The sequence below is a fragment of the Panulirus ornatus genome, chromosome 6, assembly GCF_036320965.1.
Source record: "Panulirus ornatus isolate Po-2019 chromosome 6, ASM3632096v1, whole genome shotgun sequence".
Lineage (NCBI taxonomy): Eukaryota > Metazoa > Arthropoda > Malacostraca > Decapoda > Palinuridae > Panulirus > Panulirus ornatus.
In genome coordinates this window covers 1828648-1850627 of record NC_092229.1, presented here as the reverse complement: position 1 = coordinate 1850627, position 21980 = coordinate 1828648, and the positions used below count along the sequence as shown (strand labels likewise).

The window sequence follows — 21980 nt, the reverse complement described above, 5'->3', positions numbered from 1 at the left end:
GTTTTTCTCTATTAACATTAGAACTGTCTTCGTTGCCGTGCACCAAATCACTAATTTCAGTTATTAATGGACCAAATGAATTGGTTAGGTTAGGTTATATCCGTAAAACTCCTTCGGGTTTCTTTTGCTATTTTCAACAATATACGCTTCATGCTGACGTTAGCTTTGACGTATGAGTCTCTTCGTTACTTGATTTGCTCTATCAAGCTGGTTCATGTAATAATCACATCGTCAGGGGAGATACAAGAATGAAATAGAAGACGTAGAACAGTCAGTTGATGATATGCAAGGACGAGACGTAGCTAAGACGCCACTGGTAAACAAGCGTTTCACCACCATCCGGTAACGGTTTACCGACAGCGTCTTAGCTACGTCTCTTCCTTGTATATCAACTGACTGTTCTGCATCTTCTGTCTCATTTTTGTATCTTCCTACCCTGACAATGTGATCATTACACGAAAGTGCACCTGGGAACTTATCGTGTTCCATTTTCCTCATGGTCATCAGCATATACTAGATCACGCACACCACTTATGTGTTGTGGGGTGGCGACAGGACGGATGAAGGCTGCAAGTATTAATATGTACATGTGTATATATGTGTGTATGTATATGTATGTATACGTTGAAATGTATAGGTATGTATATGTGCGTGGTTGGGCGCTTGTGTATATGCATGTATATGTGGGTGGGTTGGGTCATTCTTTCGTCTGTTTTCTTGCGCTCCTCGCTAACGCGGGAGACGGCGATTAAGTATGATAAATAATATATATAAACCATTTTTACTCGTGGACTCGGGATCTCCCGTTTGGTCTGTGAACCATCCATTGCTTATTCAATAGTTTGAGGTACAGTTACAAAAACTAAATCGCTCATGAATGTCAGTTACAGTTAAGTTCCTAAATCATCAATCAGTGATGTGTTACAGGAACCCGATGGGTGAGGAAAAAGGACATCAACCTGAACTAAAATTTATTTGCAGACTCTTATCACATCAGAGACAAAATCGACGACAGTATATAAAACAGATACAATGGATTGAATCTCGACAGTCTTTAATAACTTTGACAAAAACAACACTTTTCAATTAATGAGAGAACTGACACTGCAATTTTGCCGCTGAAGCAGGTATACACGGTAGAGTGACCGATAAGACACATTGTACCTCAGGTTCAACGTCCAACTGAGACAAGCAGTGCGTCTTGATCGTCAGTAGTGCAAAGAAACCAGACTTGCACATATACGTCGAGAAGGGGATCAGAATTCTCATGAGATGACGTGAGTTCTGTATGTAAAAGTCAAAAGGTATTTTGTTTTTTTATGTAAGAACTGCGCTCTTCTATTTGTTAGGTTAAGTCTGCTTTGGTTTTCTGTGGTTCACATGTTCAGAAATCCTAATCTATGATGTTTTCTCGTATCTGGTACGTATAATGTAACGAAAGCAAAGCATACCTACCACAACTCCAGTCATTCATTTATCAAATTACGAGTCTGAGAATAACAAATCACAAAACTATAGATGTATAAACTTCAGCTTTCACTTCGCTCTTTCGGGTTTAATTTGGTCCGGACAGACTGGGAGACTTTCAAATACCTATAGAAATGTCACATTGCTTCAATGGGTGATATCCTATTCTCGTAACGCGGATCCTAAACTTTTTATATTACTTTATAAATACATCCGGAAACGTTTACGGTACTGGCAGTATGAGAGAAGTCAAGGACTGTTACCATTCTGGTACATAAATGGCGCCCAGAACCATATATATTGTGAGAGCTCATGTGGCGGTTATAACTTGACGTTGTCGGCCTTAATGATTGTGACAGTTGTTAAACCTAAGCTCAAATAACCAACCAACCGTGAGCTGGTTCTTCAAGTTTGCTAGATACACTTCTATCACGACTTTACCAGACGACTCACAATACACTGCATCCGTTACTCACATGAGTATTCACAGTAAAGTGGAGATAATGCAGTAGTAACACATGTCTGTCGTAACATCATCATTAGTGAAGCTTTGAATACATTTACCCTCCATGGTCAGCTCTTATCCCCTCGTCCTGTCAACCCTTACTCCCTCGTCCTGTAAGCCCTCACTCCGTCGTTCTGTCAGCCCTCACTCCCTCGTCCAGTCAATCCTTACCCCCTCGTCCTGCCAGCACTCACTCCGTCATCCTGCAACCCTTACTCCCTCGTCCTGTCAGCCCTTACTCCCTCGTCCTGTCAGCCCTTACTCCCTCGTCCTGTCAGCCCTCACTCCCTCGTCCTGTCAGCCCTCACCCCCTCGTCCTCTCACCGTCCTTCAGGATATGTTTCTCGCTGGTGGTGTTGCTGCAGCATCCCGCTGTGCTGGTGGCAAAGACGTTCACTTTTTGCCACGAGTATGTGAGTCTTTCTCCGGTGGAAGAGCTTTTCTCCTGACCCTCCACCTGTACTGCTACGTGGCCGACCTGTGAGGGGCAGAGATCTAACCTAGATCAAACTTCTCCAGCAGCAGTGGAGAGCAAGCGTGTAATATAGAAAAAGGGTATTACATAGTTTATAATTAAGGCGCACACACACCATGGAGAGACGACTGGAGTGCGTTTATAGTAATGAAGGACATGGATCAGAATTGTTTTTCAGCGACACAAAGTTCATAAGAAAGACATCGACTACAGAACGATCATCCGAACAAATCGGAAAATATTATGTGTTATGTGATATATTCAAGTGTTCCTTACAGCGCGAAAAAAAAAAAAAATCTTGCGTGACCCAGACAAAGTGTGCTCTGTGCTCAACCTTAAGACGATAATGGCATTATGGCTCAGAAAGATGATGATCCCTCCTGCCACACTGTCACGCCTTCATCCAGCAGCTCTCTCATGACTGACTGACTGGTTAGTATCCACCAGACTATTGATTGCTACTGGAGGTGACGTATGTAAAGAGCATGACTTTACTGGTTCCATAGTGGCCATAGTGGCCTGCAAAAAACTGATGGTTCCGAGATGACTTACAACAAATACACACATTAAAAGGTTTGACATGCATCTGCTTGTGGTCCCCATACACCGTCGCTACGATCACACTATACAGGTGTGACCACAGCTGCGGCTGTTGCTTCTGAAGCGGTGCCTCGACCCCATATCTCTGGTGGGTCAGAATCAGTATCACTGTTAGCCATGATATATTACATGCCTTTATCTGCTATCTATCTTTATCGGCTGTCTATATTTATCTGCTGTCTATATTTATCTGCTGTCTATATTTATCTGCTGTCTATCTTTACATTTTAATGATTGTTATTAGTCAGGTGAAAGGTCAGTAATGGTGCTAGTGGCGTGGTCTGCTCAGTCGCAAAAAAATCTTCGCTGTAGGAACTGATTTTTAACGTTTTCCGTTACATGGGTAATAAAAGTTTGTATGGCAGCACACACACACACACACACACACACACACACACACACACACACACACACTTAGGACACAACATCTGATGGTTTATGAAGAGGAGGCTATTTGCTGAGGGCCATTACATGGTAAGGACTGAAACAAATACCTGCTGGCCTGCTAGAGGACATTAAGAGCATCTTAGTTTCTACTTCATATAGATATAATCAGAACAGTAAAGAAGTGGCTAGAGATGAAGGGAATGCATGTCAAGGGGATTTGTTTTTAACCTGGTAGAAGGTCTGAAGATATGGCGGATATGTTCAGTCGTTACAGTCGACATTGTTACAAGGTGTAATCAGAGAATTTATTACTTTCAAGGTGAACTTGACTTTACCAGCTGCAAACTGTGCTCTGAGGTTGCACTTATGCAAAGTGTACCCAGACATTGTGTTAGTTTTACAGTGTACTGAAAAGTTGTAATAATTGAAAAATGTATTCAGGGACATTAGTTGCAAGATGTATCCAGTTATGTTTCTTGTACAATGTACTTATCTCTATTTGTGTACAATGTACACAGTTGTATCATCTGCACAGTGTATTCAGAGTTGTACTTGCAATAAAATGTACTCGATTGCGTTAGATGAATGGTGAGCTGAAAAGTTGCAATAGCTGCACAGTGTAGTCAGAAATTGTACTACTGAACAGTGTACTCAGATGAACTTGTTGCAAAGTGCTCTTAGATACATTACTTGTTGCACAGTGTTGTCACCTGTACAAGTTGCAGAGCATTCAGACGCTCTACCAGCTGCACCGTGTACTCAAGAGGTGTGCTACTTGCACAGGAAAGGGAGGACATTTCCCTGGATGTGACAACACCACATTCGTCGTCAGCAGCAGACCAAATGTGTGAACTTTTATATTCCTTTATACAGGAACTAACGGTGGATCATACCGAGGTTCATCCTCACACCATATTCTAACTCTGAGCTCACTTACAGCCGAGTGAACTCCTGTGTACGACAGACGGGGAGAGACCAGGATGTGACCACATCCAACATTATTTCTACCGAGTTAAAGGTCCGTCTTTCCCGCTGCCAGGTTAGGGTTATCTACTGCCAGGTTGAGCTCTCCTGCAGACAGGTCAGGGTCTTCCGATGCGAGGTCAATGCGTAAATATTTGCGTGTGTTGCCACGGTTGGTCCCCCAACCATGGGCGGTGTGGGTGTGTTTGGTTAGGTCTGGTAAGGCACAAGGCGTCGGATCACTCCCGGTCTCTAGGTGCAGCCCTGGATCTTCACCTGGCGAGGCTCCTTCCGGGACGGGATGCACAAGTTAAATACAGGCGAGAAAATCATCGTTATCATCAACCCGCAAGACACCACCCATCATCGACTTACCCCACCAGATCCATCACCCACAGCGTCAGCGGTGAGACTGCAGAATCTAGACCCAAAGGTCGAGATACGTACGTCCGCAGTGGAGTTTACCTCGACGGACGTACGTACGACTCGGCTGTAGCTGGTGGAGTGCAAGGACATCACCCCCAGATGACCCAGTAAGTGTCACAGTCTGGCAACAGGACAGGATCACATACATCAAGAATCACATCTTCAAATCATACGTTGCAACAGACAGGTCGATGTGGCGCACGCAGCTCATGGCATAACGACCCCATCCTTTCCTTCATCATATATGTCTATTTTCTGGTCTTGTGGGACTTCCCGAGCTGGAGACTATACATGTAAGGAGGGAAGTGTGACAGGTAAAGGAACGACCGCCATGATTATACTCTCTGTATCTGACGTACTTCACATCGTTAAAAGATGAAGGCTTACCTCTGCGTCGAAGGCCGGGTTGTCATAGCTGATGGACATGTTGAATAATGCACTAACAACCGTAGGAACAACTATATTCACAGCCCTTTTTTCAGAGGCAACAACTAAATAACTCTCTCTTTTTTGCTGACATTTATGGAATTATTTACACCGTTCATCTGCGTTCCGCACATAGGGCTCAAATGTGCTCACATAAAGGTAAATAGAATGTACAATTAATCACAAAGTTCAAAAATGTTATAACATGCGACGTTTGGCTTGATGTACGACAGTATCTCACACGAGGATGAGCGGCTACCGTAAGGCTCAGTGCCAGCGGCCGAGTGGGAGGTGTGTGTGTGTCCAGCCAGCCAGGCACTAGTGCCGCCTTCACCCATCCTCAGCCAGATGAAGTTTGCACAGTAGTTGACTCCCGAGTGTTGAGGCAACACTTGCCTCTTGCTTAAACCAGAGTTCATTTTCAAGACTGTTCTCAGAATGTGGCATAGACTATTCTTACAACGGGATATGAAATAATGGTAAAAGAGAATTGACTTGTAATCGTGACAAGGCATTTTAAGCATTATCTGATATAGAACTATTATCACAAGATAAGAGGTATTTCATAGACGAGTGAGTGATAAGTTTCATTCAGTATGAATCTTATTGATTTATCAAATCCGTTCATATATGTTCACTCGTTTATGTCGTTTACCACAGAATAATTGATAACTGGAAGTACAGGTCAAATTTAAAAACTTTTTATGTTATGTGAGACCTTATCTATTGTGACCTAGAACCACACACGTAGTGCTGAGCATCGTCGGCCAACATTGAGACTGAGGTCAGGCTGCTTCCGGTCTACGTTGGCTTATCGTCCTTAGGTTGTTGTACATCAAAATCCATAGAGAACTGCCAAGCCACAAATTAACGTTAAACTGAGCCCATGACAGTGACTCGGACCAGGGCCTGTGAGAAGGGGGTGCAGGGGGTACATTGTACCCGGCCCGGGGTTCGAAAGGGACCCGGGAATTTCCTGGAATCACAGAAAATGCAGAGAATCCACAGAGTGGAGGCTCCATCCCAGCCCTCTCTCATCTTCCATACCCTTTTTGGCCTCACAGCTCATGGCATAAAACCGTGGTGGATATAAACAGGATGACTGACGGAGAAGGGAAGGGGACCCGAAAGAATCTTTGTACCCCCTAATAAAATTCCTCTCGTGTACCCTGAAAGTGACAGTCACCAATGATCGTAAACCTTAGCAGATATGGCTACCGTGCCACCAGTCAAATCATGAGAGGTACACACGGCAGCAATATTGAATCCACCTAGCTCTCTGATTGTTTCATGACATCTTCCTCTTTTCTTTAGTTCTGAACTTGAAACTATTTTTTCCTCAGTAGAATCTCCCAATCTCGTGCGTTTTTAAGACCTAACAGTCTTTTATAATTCTATGTACCACCGATTCCTCCTTAAGATCAGAGTATATGCCTATAACAACAAACATACGTGTATTGCTTTCCTTAAATATCTTGGATCTTGACGTTAAAGCCAGATTTTTATAAAACTCTGTCCTTTGGTTTTCCGAATTCTATTGAAGCTGTCGCATCCTTCGACTGTCGCACCTGCCGAGGCTAAATGTGGAAGGCATTGTAAAGTAAACCAAAAAGCGTCCATAAATTTCACTCCTTATTGATGATGGAGTCATGAGGTGTACTCGTTTTGTATTCTCAGAGATCTGTAATCAACCCCCCTCCCCCCCCCTCCTTCCCTTTTTAGTAACTGCTTTCTGATTAGGTACACATAAAGGAGCCAAGCGGTTGGAATTACCAATCATTATGTGTCTAGCGTTATAATCCCCTATCATTAGAATTGGTTCTGATTCGATACATTCTGCCAGGTCTGCTATATCAATCATGTCTGCTGATGTATATGAACGAATGATGTTTACTGTAGAGTTACCTGCATAGAGCCTGATACCACGGTACTGCGTGTCATGGCCTTCGCACTTCTCAACACCACTGGCAACATGGGATACAGTTTTCTTGACATACATTAGACATCACATGTTGCATGATCTCAGATCGTAACAACTAAAGAAAGTCAATGTTGGTGTGACTGAGCCAGCGGGTATTCTACATTCCTGTAGGCACACCACATCTGTGGGCTCTCTGGTAACTATATGGTAAAGGTAAGGTAACGTCTTCCTAAGGGAAGCAATGTTCCAGCTCAGAACTGTATGTACAGTATTGTCAGCCATTTTGCTGTTCTGTTCAGGTACACTTAGGTTTATCAGCACAACAGTGACTGGTTTTGGTATCAGTCAGGTACACTCTTGTGGTGATCAATACATAAGTTGCTGTACCAACACAGAAGGTAGACTGTTGCTGGCGTTATCATTATATCGTTGACAGTATCAGTCACCCGCTCGACCAGAACAAGGGTCACTCCTCACACTCCGCTCAGTAGCATCACGTTAGTATTGTAGGTGGCTCTTCTGAAGTTGACAAAATTCCATAAGACAACCATAAGACCATCCTTAAGTAGGTGGATCGACTCTACGACTTCCTTTTGAACCTGCAGCATCTGTTTGACGGCCTCTTGCGGACCCATCCGGAGTCGTACCACAGTCTTAAATTTGTAGTACTTATGATTTCACCCATCCATCAGTAAAAGATTCTCCCCGACTGGGAGCTGGTAAATCTGGAGTGTCGGGACCCGAGGACACCTGTGGTGGAGATGTGGGAAAGCTTGGCAGAGCGGGAAAAGACGCGGGTGTGGTCACTACGAGTGTAGGGGCTGAGGATGGTTCTCCCACTTACGGCGGAGAGAACCTGGGGTGCCATAGGGCTCCGCACCAAAGAGGTCTGTGGTGCAGGTGGCTGTCTGTCTGGAAAGTGCAGGTTGAGTTCTGAAATTTCCGTAGTCATACTTTTTAAACTTCTGTATAGTGATGCCATTCACAGCTTGTGAACACAAAACTGCTTACAGTCATTTCCACAACAGAAATGTCTTACCAGAACCTCAGCCCATCCAGGTTTTTAAGAACAACTATGCTTCCAACCGTTTCGCTGTACTGTCTCACTGGGGCTCAGTCCCTTCCACGTTGCTCTGTCAGTCAAGTTTCTCGGTGTCGCTCTGAACAACAAGGAAAGCTACAAGGAACACACACTTCTGCACCACTATCAGACCCTCAAGCAGTCGTCTTCAGAGTGCGCTAACTTTCATTTTTCTAAAACCATCATTGCTTCGCCGCAGGTTCTAGAAGAGAAGGTGCATGAAAGGCATGATCATCCAAGGTCCCGCTGATCAAGAAGCACCAAATACGACGCTGATTCTTTAAGTCTCGATCGCCTTACCCACAGCTGACGGTCTCCCTTACCACCAGTCTTCCCCAGTGCCAAGGTTGTCCTTCGTTCACCACCATAAACACATGATCAACCCATCTAGAGCATTATGATAACTGCCATTTCCAAGATTTGCGTATAAACACTAAAATTACCATCCATCCCTCAACTTTACGCAATCATTTTTATCTTTTGTCTGTACTTAAATCATTGCTTTTACTTTCATCTGGGATTCTTTTTTTTTCAGAAGAGAAGGGTGTGAGGTTGAGTGGGTCTCAGTGACTGTTGGTTTCCGTCAAGCATGTATGATGTCACCTTGTCTGTTTATCTGCTAGCAGACTGGGTGGTGAAGGAGCTAAATAAAATGGTCTGAGAGAGAAGGGCAGGCCTATGTTACAGTAGCCGTATGGGTACGTTTTCTTCTTTTTTTCAATTTTTTATCACGGGAGTGAAATTCCAGATGCTGGACTTTGTGTGTGTGTGTGTGTGTGTGTGTGTGTGTGTGTGTGTGTGTGTGTGTGCAGGAAAACAAGAGTACATGTGAACAAAAGCAAAGCAATAAGAACCATCAGCAAGATGAGACGTTCTCGTTTTGCAATTGATATAAACGGAGGGAACATGATCATGAGTTCTTTAAATACCTATTAACTCATTAAGTATATATATATATGCTAGTATAATAGCGCTTCCATTAATAAAGGTTGAACATAGGATAAATACAATTCAGTCTGACTTATATCACTGTAGTGATATCGCCTGGTAAGTGGCCTCGAGCAGAAAGTTCACACCACCTGCTCAGCAGTCTCCCTCATCCCCTAAGCCACAACTGTGTACCAGGTTGAGGGCAAGTAAGTGGATGGCCAAGGTGGAGCAAGTGAAAGAAACGTGATTGTCTGATATGCGAATACAGATTTATGGTAGCATCAAACATTGTAAAGGACAGATCACAAGCTCAGAGCAAGAGCTCACCTCAGGCAACAGACATCAAGGTGATGGTGGTCTCCGGTCACGGTGTTCAGTACAGCAGTAGCCACATGGAAAGTATACGTGTAAAAGTACGAGCAGCTGCAACACTGCACAAGTGTTGGCAATTGCTTCCCTGCTACACAGACGCCCTGACCAGCCGCCGATAACCATGTTGTTTGCATTTTTCCGCCACCGGGACGATGTTGTGGTTGTCATGTTTAGATACGTGATGGATTGTAATAAATATTTGCTTGAGTTATAACCATTGTTGTCAGATTTACATAATGTGGGTCCTCATGTTTGTTTAGTCGAGAAAATCCTTAACACCAAACGAGACGAAATCTGCTGTATACCGAAGAGGTGTAGTTATATACCGCAAGGTGTAAAACCGCAGAGGTGTAGTTATACACCGCAGAGGTGTAGTTATATACCGCAGAGGTGTAGTTTTATACCGCAAAGATGTAGTTATATACCGCAAGGTGTAGTTATACACTGCAGAGGTGTAGTTATACACCGCAGAGGTGTAGTTATATACCGCAGAGTGTAGTTTTATACCGCAAAGATGTAGTTATATACCGCAGAGGTTTAGTTATATACTGCAGAGGTGTAGTTATATACCGGAAGGTGTAGTTATATACTGGAAGGTAGTTATGTACTGCAGAGGTGTAATTATATATCGGAAGGTGTAGTTATATACTGGAAGGTGTAGTTATATACTGCAGAGGTGTAGTTATATACTGCAGAGGTGTAGTTATATACCACAGAGGTGTAGTCATATGCCGCAAGGTGTAGGTATATATTGCAGAGGTGTAATTATATACTGCAGAAGTGTAGTTATATACTGCAGGTTTAGTTATATACTGCAGAGGTGTAGTTATACACTGCAGAGATGTAGTTATGTACTGCAGAGGTGTAGTTATATACCGGAAGGTGGTTATATACTGCAGAGGTGTAGTTATATACTGCAGAGGTGTAGTTATATACTGCAGAGGTGTAGTTATATACTGCAGAGGTGTACTTATGATACCGCAGAGGTGTAGTTATATACTGCAGAGGTGTAGTTATATACTGCAGAGGTGTACTTATGATACCGCAGAGGTGTAGTTATATGCCGCAAGATGTATCTATATACTGCAGAGGTGTAGTTATATACTGCAGAGATTTAGTTATATACTGCAGAGGTGTAGTTATAAACTGCAGAGGTGTAGTTATATACTGCAGAGGTGTAGTGATGCACTGCAGAGGTGTAGTTATATACTGCAGAGGTGTAATTATATACTGCAAAGGTGTAGTTATGATACCACAGAGGTGTAGTTATATGCCGTAAGTGTATCTATATACTGCAGAGGTGTAGTTGTATACTGCAGAGGTGTAGTTATATACTGCAGAGGTGTAGTTATATACTGCAGAGGTGTAGTTATATACTGCAGAGATGTAGTTATATACTGCAGTGGTGTAGTTATATACTGCAGAGGTGTAGTTATATAAAGCATAGGTGGTTATATACCGCAGAGGTGTAGTTATATGCCGCAAGGTGTAGTTATATACTGCAGAGGTGGTTATATATCGCAGAGGTGTATTTATATGCTGCAGAGGTGTAGTTATGTACTGCAGAGGTGTAGTTATATACCGCAAAGGTGTAGTTATATACCGCAGAAGTGTAGTTATATACTGCAGAGGTGTAGTTATACACTGCAGAAGTGTAGTTAATACTGCAGAAATGTAGTTAATACTGCCGAGGTGTAGTTATATAATGCAGAGGTGTAGTTATATAATGCAGAGGTATAGTTATATACTGCAGAGGTGCAATTATATACCGCAGAGGTTTTAGTTATATACTGCAGAGATGTAGTTATATACTGCAGAGTAGTTACGAACAAGGTGATTTACAGTGAGCTGTTTCTGTACCCATACAGGTTCTCCAGCCAACAGCTTTTAAAAGTGTGGCGACATGGTGTTCCGAGGACAGCTGTCTGTGAGGCCAAGTGTGGTCTACTGTGGGCAAGTAAAGCAGGAGACATTTATAATTATAATCTGTAATCATTTTTCATAAACATCTGCGACATCAACAAATGCAGGATGTTATAATTTGACAAATAATGGTACACTTTAAGTTCCAGTACTTCCAGATGTGGTATGGATAAGAGCCTTGGGCCCTGAATGCTAAATACTGGTAAAGGCAAGAGAACATATGGTGCAAGGTGGTCAACGAGTGGCAGAGTACGAGGTGTGAAGCAAGGCAGAGCTGCTCAGGTGTACCGAAATGATGTGGAAAACACGATTGAATGGGTGATGAAAGACCATTCAAGAGTTAGAAGTGGAGGGTAGAGACCAAGGGGATGGAATGACGAAGGAAGGAGACTTCACAGCTCTCAGAACATGAGCATTCAGGAGGGTGAGGTGTACACAGGATACAACTGGGAGGATTAATGTGATGTACAAAGTGTGATAAGCTACTTATGGGATGACTCTAGGCATGCAAAGTAACCAAGATAGTCCATACAACAGTGAGTTGGACTTGGCTGTGGATGCAAGACTTTGGCATTACACAAGACAAGTTGAGTAGATGTGCATAATCATGACCATTTATCACATCTGTTCTTGGCACTAACTTGCTAAGGCAAGAAATACAATAATGTATGAGAAATTGTAATTGTCATTAAAAGACTTACTCACTGGCATATGTTATCTAAATGTACTTGGTAAAGTGCATGGAAGAGACAACCGACAGACAGGCAGGCATGTAGAGAACATTAGTTGTGTTGCAGCAATGCAGTCTTAGAATGCAGAGAATGTATGGACAAGGTGTAAGCTTTCAACAATTTGTACAAAAAATAATAGGGGAGAATTAATGGTATATAGTGTTTGTGGATATGAAGTAAAGAAAGGCCTTATAAAAGGCACTGTGGAATGTGCTGCAAATACATGGGATACTTGGCCTAAAAGTACAAAATCATTTAATAAATTTTGTTACCAAGAAAGTGATGCAACATTCCACAAAAAAATTTATTTTCAGAAAATAATACCTCAATTTCTCTCATATTTAAAGCGATTTTTTCAAGTTCACTCAACCATTGATCAAATGTTGTATTCTAAATGCAGCAAATCGATGCATCCCAACTAAAAGTAGATTAGAGATTATTTATATTTTCAGTCTGCACTTATGGCAAACTCCAAAAATTCAAGCATCCAATACATACATCACCTGCTAGCTGCTTTGTTTTCTCATTGTATGGAATACTGATCACATAACTGGGTTGGCTCATCCTCCACCTCTCTACTAACTAGATAGGAGTCAAATTCCTTTTGTCTCGCTAACTGTATCGACATCACTTCAACCTCCCCCATTCGTACACAATGATGCCGGTCTCTCTATTCTATACAAATTATTTTTGCTATTATTCTCATGAGCTGTCTGCATGTGTTCCCACCTCAATGCCTTGGACCCATGGCACACATCTGGCTGCTGCTTTCCATGCATTCTGTAGAGACCAGCCATTCAAAGACTGTCTGTTATGTTGCTTCAATCTTCCCTCGAACAACTAAACTGTGGAATTCTCTTCCTTCTTTTGTCTTCACCTCTTCTCATAGCCTCTCTTCCTTTAAGTCAGGTCTGCAAACACTTATAGAGCCCTGATTAATATTCTATTTCTTTCATTTCTATCTACATTCAAGATGGCCTTGATATGGGCATCTGCTTCCATGGTTCCATTCCCTGCAATGTCCACTCCTAGATATCTAAAAGACTTCCTCCAATTTTCTCCATTCAAACTCACACCCCAATTAAACTTTCAACTTTCTCCTTTCAACGCATACTTCCAAACTCGCTTCACCAACTTCTGCAGTCTCTCATTCAAATCCACCTCTAGTGCTGATTGTCAACAAACAGCAAACTATCTCACTTCCCAAGCCCTCTCATCCCAACCCCTACAGACTTCATACTCGACCCTTTCCTCAAGACTCTCGCATTTACCTACCTCATACACCGTATATTCTTCAGATCTTTCACAAGGAATCTCTATCAACCCTAAATTTGCTTTATCCAGATCTATAAATGTTACACACAAACACCTCTGATTTTGTATTTCTCATAAATTCTATGCAGCAAACACCTGATCCATACATCCTCTATCATTTCTGAAACCACACTGCTCCACCCTTACCCAATGCTCTGTACATGCCTTCACCCTCTCAATCAATACCTTCTCATACAACTAACCAGGTACACTCAAGAAACTTACACCTATGTAGTTTGAGCTATCACCTTTATACAGTAGCATATAAATGCATTCTGCCAATCCTCAGGCATCTCACCATGATCCATACATGCAGTAAAAATCCTTACCAACTAATCAACAAGTCATCCTCTTTTTTAATAAATTCAGCTGCAATACAATCCACTCCAGCAGCCTTGCTTCATCTTATACAAGGTTTTCACCACCTCTTCACCAAATGAAAACTCCAGGACTTTCTCACTTCACATACTATCCCAACCCAAACACCCTACATCTGCCACTCTATCACCAAACACATTTAATAGACCCTCAAAATACTCACACCATCTCCCTTCACACCATCACTACCTGATAAAACTTCCCCTTTCGCCTTTTTCAACTAGGTCCTATCTACTTTGTCTCGCATATTATCTACCTCCTTCAAAACAACTTATTCTCGTTTAAGTTGACAGGTACTCGCTCACCCGAACTTTCATTTGCCCTCCTTTTCAACTCCTGCACCTTCCTCTTAGCCTTCTATGTGCCCCATTCATTTGCACTCCTCTGTAACCCCAAGTACTGCCCAAACACCTCTCTTTTCCCTTTCACTAACTCTACACTACTCACTACCCTTTCTAACTCTTGTACATGCCAGTGCTTCCCTAAATACCTCTCCTCCTCACCCAAACCCCTTACTTCATTTCACTCAACTTTTGACGTTCTGCACTCAATCTCTCCTGGTATTTCTTCACATCATTCTTTTCTAACCTTAATTACTCTCATCTCTCCAACATTCTTTTCCCTGAAAACCACTAATCTACACAAGACGAGACAGCCCACCAGTTGCCCCTTGCATCACATTTACATTAAAAAACTCCTTTACACATCAATTAATATGTCAACCAATAATGCCTGCTAACCATCTCTTCTATTCAAATACTCATGTGTCCCTCTTTTCAAATGAGGTATTCCCAGTTACCAGTCCTTTTTCAGCACACAAGCTGTTCATTTCCATTCATAACACTGAATACCCATTGTCCTCAATTTACAACCTCAACTGCCACATTATTTACCCTCACATGTAAAACTTTTTGTAAATCACTCATCACTGACACCCTGTCTGACATCATAACTGCTAACACACTAATTCAGCTGCTCCCAAAACACTTGCATATCATGATCTTTCTTCTCATGGCCAGGTGCATTAGCAACAATAATCACTTTCATTTTTACACTTTCACATTCTCCCACAACTGCTTTAGTAGTACTACTACTTCCTTAGTTGTTGTCCTCTCACTAAACCCTGAAATAACTCCTACACCATTTCTAAACTATTCTTCAACTCTTGGCCTCCCATTATACCTTGACTTTACTCCTACATTTACAAATTATTGCTCCCCTTTACCCTTGAACTTTTGTTTCATTAAGAACCATAACTTTAAGCTTTTTTGCCTCAAACGTATCACCTCTCTCCTCTCATTTTGGTTACAGCTATACAGACAACCCAGCCTGAGCTTGCAAGAAGGATGAGCACTCCCTGCTTGTCTCCGAGTTGTTCCTTCTTTAAAAAACAAATACAATACAGGAGGTTCCAGCCCTTTCCCACCCACTTTTAGTCACCTTCTACAACATACAGGGAATGAAGAAAGTGAATTCTTTCTCCCTTACCTCAGAGGTAAGATAACCATCATGAAATCAAATTAAGCACAAAGGATTCAGGGTGGAAAACATATGTAAAGAGTGATATTGAGTGAAAGAAATTTTGATGTGCATTATAAAATTCCTACACTTCAGGGTGCAGCTTATAATAAAGGTCCAAGAATTTTTGCACGAAATCCTTCTAAAACTTACCCAACCACTTAGAATAAAGGATGGCTTATACCAAATCAAAAACATATTACAAATCAATCTGCATTTCTTTAGTACTTATAAACCTGACTCTTACAGGATAAAAAGGTTGAAGACGGAAAGATGAAAGGAGAATTCCAAAACCTTGATGTTGGGACAACACTCTTTCAAGGTAAACTTTTATGACTGTTAAGTGTCTCTGCTTTACTCTGATCCCATATTATAAGCAACCACTTCTACCACATTCTTCATACATTCCCGCACATGAAAAAAAATCCATAAACCTTATCACCAAGGAAAATAATACAGCATCTGCAGGACAAAGTTTATTTTTCAAGTACATCTACCTAAAAGTTTAATTTTGTTATACAAAGGTTTTATGAAGTATCAATAAAAACTAGCACAATTTTCCTGTGGATAACTAATAGTAGCACTAAAATAAATTCAAGAAAATCTACACTCAAAGCTACCTTAATGGGATACCGACCAAACGTTCAGAAATTACATGGCAAGCATAGGATCAATACATTTTACAATACAAGATTTAGATGTCTTTAAATACAAGTTTTCACAAGTTTCTTGTTCATTTAAGAGTCTAAAAAATATTTACAAGTAGCTAATTCATTCATAACTCAATGTTCATGTATTCTTCATATGTGTGAATTACATATACTGGTGTTGCAAAATTAGCACTATTAATAATATAAGTACAGTAGGACATGCTTTCACATGAATTACAAACTTTATCAAAAAAGTTTGTAAATTACTTCCATCTACTACAATAGCTTAAGAGGATTCAATATAACATGAGTCACTTGTGTTACCTATGTTCCACCAGGAATTACACATACAGTCTGCACCAAAAGTTAAGGCACAAGAGGGCCATCGGGTTATTGCAGGAAGTTTCTTGTCTCTTAAGAGACCCTGGCAAGTGTAATAACTGTAATATGTAAAGTAACGCATCGACAGCGATAGTCAGGTTTGGTAATAATGTAATACGTCATAATCATTAGTTTGTGTGTTGCAACCATAAGGCTCGTCTGTTTTGTTCGTCTTCCGGTGTTCTATTTTTTTTCTCCAAATACATCTGCAGTTACCTAGCTCTTGTGCCATCCAATTATGCCTAAGAGAATTACAACAGACATCACAACACAAAGCAGAGCATAATTTGAAATATATTGCTGAGAAAACAGACGCCTGCCAACTAAGTGCTTAAATGATGGTGAAGCTGTTTAAGGAACCAGTTCCTCTTCTCTAGTCTGGAGGGCCAAGATTAAAGTCTCCCAAGAACTATAAAGTTATTGCAAGACAAGTTGATACCTGTCCATCCCTGACAGACCGTCAAATAAAGCAACACCCTAATTTGCTCGACATGTCTTGCTTAAGAGTATTCAAAATTTATTTCATAATGACTTGGGATTCCGTCATTTTTGTGCCCAATGAAAACCTCTACTGACTGCCACCAAGGATAAACAAGCAAAAGTTTGTAAGAAATACATTGTCTGGGACCAAGAAGCATGGAAAACCATGATGTGGTCTTGTGGAGTGACCAGATGACATTTACTGACTCGAAACACCACCTCACTTGGACCCCACACCTGCCACAGTACACAAAAAGGACTAAAACACACTGTTCTTCTGGTTTGGGGCTGTTTCAGCTACTACGGTGCTGGAGATTTGGTCATCTAATTTGAGAGTGAACCAGGTAGTGCACTTTAATTCATTTACTGACCATTTACCTAATTCACTTGAAAGTGCAAAGGCATAAACATTTATGCATGATGAGACTCCCTGCCACACTGCTAGGTCTGAACCCAAGTGCCTAGGTGAAGACTGGCCAACAAACAGTCCCAGCCTAAAACCAACTAAAAACCTGCTCTATTGTGAAGCAATGACTATGTCATATGTACATCTTCTGTACCAAAGCTTGAGGTGGCAATTAAGCAGCTATAGGGTAATTTTTCCCTAATATCAAAAAATCTTGCCAACAGCACTCCCAATAGGCCACAGAACTGCATCAAGAAGGGGAATGTAAAAAAAAAAAAAGGGGGGGGGGGGATCAAGATGGTAAGTGATAATTACATTCTTTAAGCCTCTTAACCATAGTCTTTTTCTCAGCTCACTACAACTTTTGGTGCAGACTGTAAATAAAATAATAAAATGTGCCATGATATTTGTCTTTGTTCAATACATATGGGATATAGATTTGAACTTCCCAACATTAAGTATTCCTAAATTTATTGCAACTTCCAAAGTAATTATTTTCATAACAGGCAAACTTATGCAACTTTCTGTCCCAAAACCTACTTAGTTCGTGAACTTCATAAGGGGGACCTACAATGTATGCACGAAGTATTTATCACATCCTGTTCATGTTATGCAAATGTGTTCACACACACAGACATGTGCAAGGATGACATGATGTCCCATAAAAATTTTGGGTAAAAGCTGGATATAACAAGTTACTATTCCTAAAGATTTATTATCATTATTATTATTATTTGCTTTGTCGCTGTCTCCCGCGTTAGCGAGGTAGTGCAAGGAAACAGACGAAAGAATGGCCCAACCCACCCACATACACATGTATATACATACACGTCCACACACGCAAATATACATGCCTATACATCTCAACGTATACATATATATACACACACACAGACATATACATATATACACATGTACATAATTCATAGTCTGCCTTTATTCATTCCCATCGCCACCTCGCCACACATGAAATAATAACACCCTCCCCCCTCATGTGTGCGAGGTAGCGCTAGGAAAAGACAACAAAGGCCACATTCGTTCAAACACAGTCTCTAGCTGTCATGTAATAATGCACCGAAACCACACCTCCCTTTCCACATCCAGGCCCCACACAACTTTCCATGGTTTACCCCAGATGCTTCACATGCCCTGGTTCAATCCATTGACAGCACGTCGACCCCGGTATACCACATCATTCCAATTCACTCTATTCCTTGCACGCCTTTCACCCTCCTGCATGTTCAGGCACTGATCACTCAAAATCTTTTTCACTCCATCTTTCCACCTCCAATTTGGTCTCCCACTTCTCCTCGTTCCCTCCACCTCCGACACATATATCCTCTTGGACAATCTTTCCTCACTCATTCTCTCCATGTGACCAAATCATTTCAAAACACCCTCTTCTGCTCTCTCAACCACACTCTTTTTATTACCACACATCTCTCTTACCCTTACATAACTTACTCGATCAAACCACCTCACACCACATATTGTCCTCAAACATCTCATTTCCAGCACATCCACCCTCCTCTGCACAACTCTATCCATAGCCCACACCTCGCAACCATACAACATTGTTGGAACCACTTTTCCTTCAAACATACCCATTTTTGCTTTCCGAAATAATGTTCTCGACTTCCAAACATTCTTCAAGGCCCCCAGAATTTTCGCCCCCTCTCCCACCCTATGATTCACTTCCGCTTCCATGGTTCCATCTGCTGCCAAATCCACTCAGATATCTAAAACACTTTACTTCCTCCAGTTTTTCTCCATTCAAACTTACCTCCCAATTGACTTGACCCTCAACCCTACTGTACCTAATAACCTTGCTCTTATTCACATTTACTCTCAACTTTCTTCTTTCACACACTTTACCAAACTCAGTCACCAGGTTCTGCAGTTTCTCACATGAATCAGCCACCAGCGCTGTATCATCAGCGAACAACAACTGACTCACTTCCCAAGCTCTCTCATCCACAACAGACTGCATACTTGCCCCTCTTTCCAAAACTCTTGCATTCACCTCCCTAACAACCCCATCCAAAAACAAATTAAACAACCATGGAGACATCACACACCCCTCCTGCAAACCTACATTCACTGAGAGCCAATCAGTTTTCTCTCTTCCTACATGTACACATGCCTTACCACCTCGATAGAAACTTTTCACTGCTTCTAACAACTTGCCTCCCACACCATATATTCTTAATACCTTCCACAGAGCATCTCTATCAACTCTATCATATGCCTTCTCCAGATCCATAAATGCTACATACAAATCCATTTGCTTTTCTAAGTATTTCTCACATACATTCTTCAAAGCAAACACCTGATCCACACATCCTCTACCACTTCTGAAACCACACTGCTCTTCCCCAATCTGATGTTCTGTACATGCCTTCACCCTCTCAATCAATACCCTCCCATATAATTTACCAGGAATACTCAACAAACTTATACCTCTGTAATTTGAGCACTCACCTTTGTCCCCTTTGCCTTTGTACAATGGCACTATGCAAGCATTCTGCCAATCCTCAGAAACCTCACCATGAATCATACATACATTAAATAACCTTACCAACCAGTCAACAACAGAGTCACCCCCTTTTTTTATAAATTCCACTGCATACTCTATATACTTTGTTTGGTAGTAGCTATACCATCCAAAAACAATGCATAAAATACATTTAATTGGAAAAGGATATTTGCATCAACTCCAGAAACAATAGATTGGCCTTATTAAATTAAGGGCATATTCTCACCTTCCAATAATCTCCAGATTTGCAGCTTATCAATTTTATTCAAGCATTCAATACAATTCAATGTACTATAATGGTACCTTTTGAGCAACACACTTATGTACTTCATGAACACATGTTGCAAGACAGCATGAAATATTTACCATTCGTAATTCACCTTCCTAGGCATCAAAATAGATGGCACAGTGATAATCTTGCTAAAAATTTCAACTACCAACCCTCTTCACACCTACTAATAAGTGCTGAAGAAAAAAATCTGATCTACTGATGCATTCTGCATATCACCTTTGGCTTTCACATTACTGAGACAAGTTATCTCGGCCTATATATCATTTCCATGTAAACAGTCTTGTTCAAGTGACAAGCACCTCTTGTGAGAATTAATTCTGCTTTACTTAGGCTGGAAACACTAAAGTTTGGCAAAAGCACAAGAATGCCCAATACCTCGGGGAAGACTTATTGGTACAAGTTACTCACCTACCATTATGAAGCAGATCATGAGTGAAAAGAGTAATGGATGCCTATGCATGTAAAATGTAAGAGGAAGAACAAATGCTGAAAAGATATATGAACATACTGAAAAACAAAACTCAAAAACAGTAAAATTAACCAGTGGACAGCTATGTGAAAAGGATATGACTACTTTATATTTGTAAAATAAAACAATATAGCTGAATCCATTACCTCTACTAAATAAATATGATCCATCCAGGTAGAGCCAGTAACAAAGAGAAAGGCCATCTCTCTCTCTCTCTCTCTCTCTCTCTCTGACATCCATTCCCTCCAGGAACTCCCATTAAGAGGTGACCACGGCAAAAGTCTCAACTTCCTCCTGTCCTTACATGCCTCCCCCAGGAACACCATTCCATGCATTCTTCCCCCATCTCTCTCCCTACAGTACTCTTCCACTCTATTTCTAATGTCCCTCACACTAAACCCTTTAAGGGTTTAATCATACTATTATACATACTCCTTATAAACTATCCATCTTACAATACATAAATACATTCCCTTGAATTCATACATACTTTCCTTTGTCTTTTACCCTTTCAGAGACATCTCTATATTTCAATTAAGGCCTGGCCTTGATGTGGACTTTTGTCCATGACAGAATCCTCCAACATAGAAAGAAAAAGTACCATCATGTATCTTTAATTATACATCATAATATACCTACTACTGGCCAGGGAGGTATTTTACCAGGACTACCCACATGGATATCAGGATGGTTAGTGAAAGCAGCACAGTAAGGCATCACATCAGTGGTTGTCAAGTTTCACTCCTCTGATCCAGGCAGCTGTCTTTTCTTTCTGCCTCACCCAAACATGAACTGCTGGCATTCTGTCCACAAATGTACAAGATCTCCTTGTCATACAGAACACTTGCCAACACTTAACTCACAAATCCCAATCTTCATAACACTAGATTTCCCTACAGTGAATGCTATGCGATAAACCTGCTTTTTGGCAAAATGGTAAAAGCAATAGATAGAAATAGTATGTGGGACATTGGGCAGGAGCATTAAGTACAAGCATTATGTGGGAACATTTGGAACAAATATTTAGCAACACCAGGCAGGAACATTAGGTAGACGAAATAAGTAAAAAAAAGTTGATATAATCATGAGGTAGGAGCCTCTGGAAAAACTGCACTACAGCTGTCCTCCGCCAGTGGCTGCTCAGGTGAGGCACTAACGACCAAGAAGTGGCACTGGAGATCACTAGTCATCGAGGCTCTTTTGCTGTGGCCATCCCCTTGAGGGAGTTCCAGGGACATAGCATCAGAGATACAGATAGAAAGATAGATTATAATGCATAACATACAATTATATAGATGAGCAAACTGAAAAGGGAGCAAAAAAACATTAAGGGGCCAGATTTAAAGGGT

At 41.3% G+C, this 21980-nt stretch overlaps 1 protein-coding gene and 1 long non-coding RNA gene across 7 annotated transcripts in view; one reads left to right on the top strand and one right to left on the bottom strand.

The window, feature by feature from the left end:
* The window catches only part of LOC139748989 (protein white-like), a 37808-nt gene extending 32239 nt beyond the window's left edge, over positions 1-5569 (bottom strand). For 3 of the 4 annotated variants that reach the window (XR_011712857.1, XM_071662344.1, XM_071662341.1), the window contains exons 1-2: positions 5211-5524; positions 2297-2450 (exon numbers count right to left, since the gene is read on the bottom strand). Coding sequence is in view for 3 of the 4 variants with exons in the window: in XM_071662344.1 (XP_071518445.1) it covers positions 2297-2450; positions 5211-5249 (193 nt within the window). In the remaining variant the exon portion in view is untranslated. Of the gene's footprint in view, positions 1-2296; positions 2451-5210 lie in introns of all 4 variants that reach the window. The other variant, XM_071662342.1, reaches the window with a different exon arrangement.
* Positions 1-21980, top strand: part of LOC139748992 (uncharacterized) — a 90913-nt gene that overhangs the window by 36632 nt on the left and 32301 nt on the right. The window contains exons 2-4 of one of the 3 annotated variants that reach the window (XR_011712859.1): positions 8787-8949; positions 11422-15394; positions 15667-15739. This is a non-coding gene — a long non-coding RNA (uncharacterized lncRNA). Of the gene's footprint in view, positions 1-8786; positions 8950-11421; positions 15395-15666; positions 18109-21980 lie in introns of those variants that run through there. The other 2 variants (XR_011712858.1, XR_011712860.1) reach the window with 2 other exon arrangements.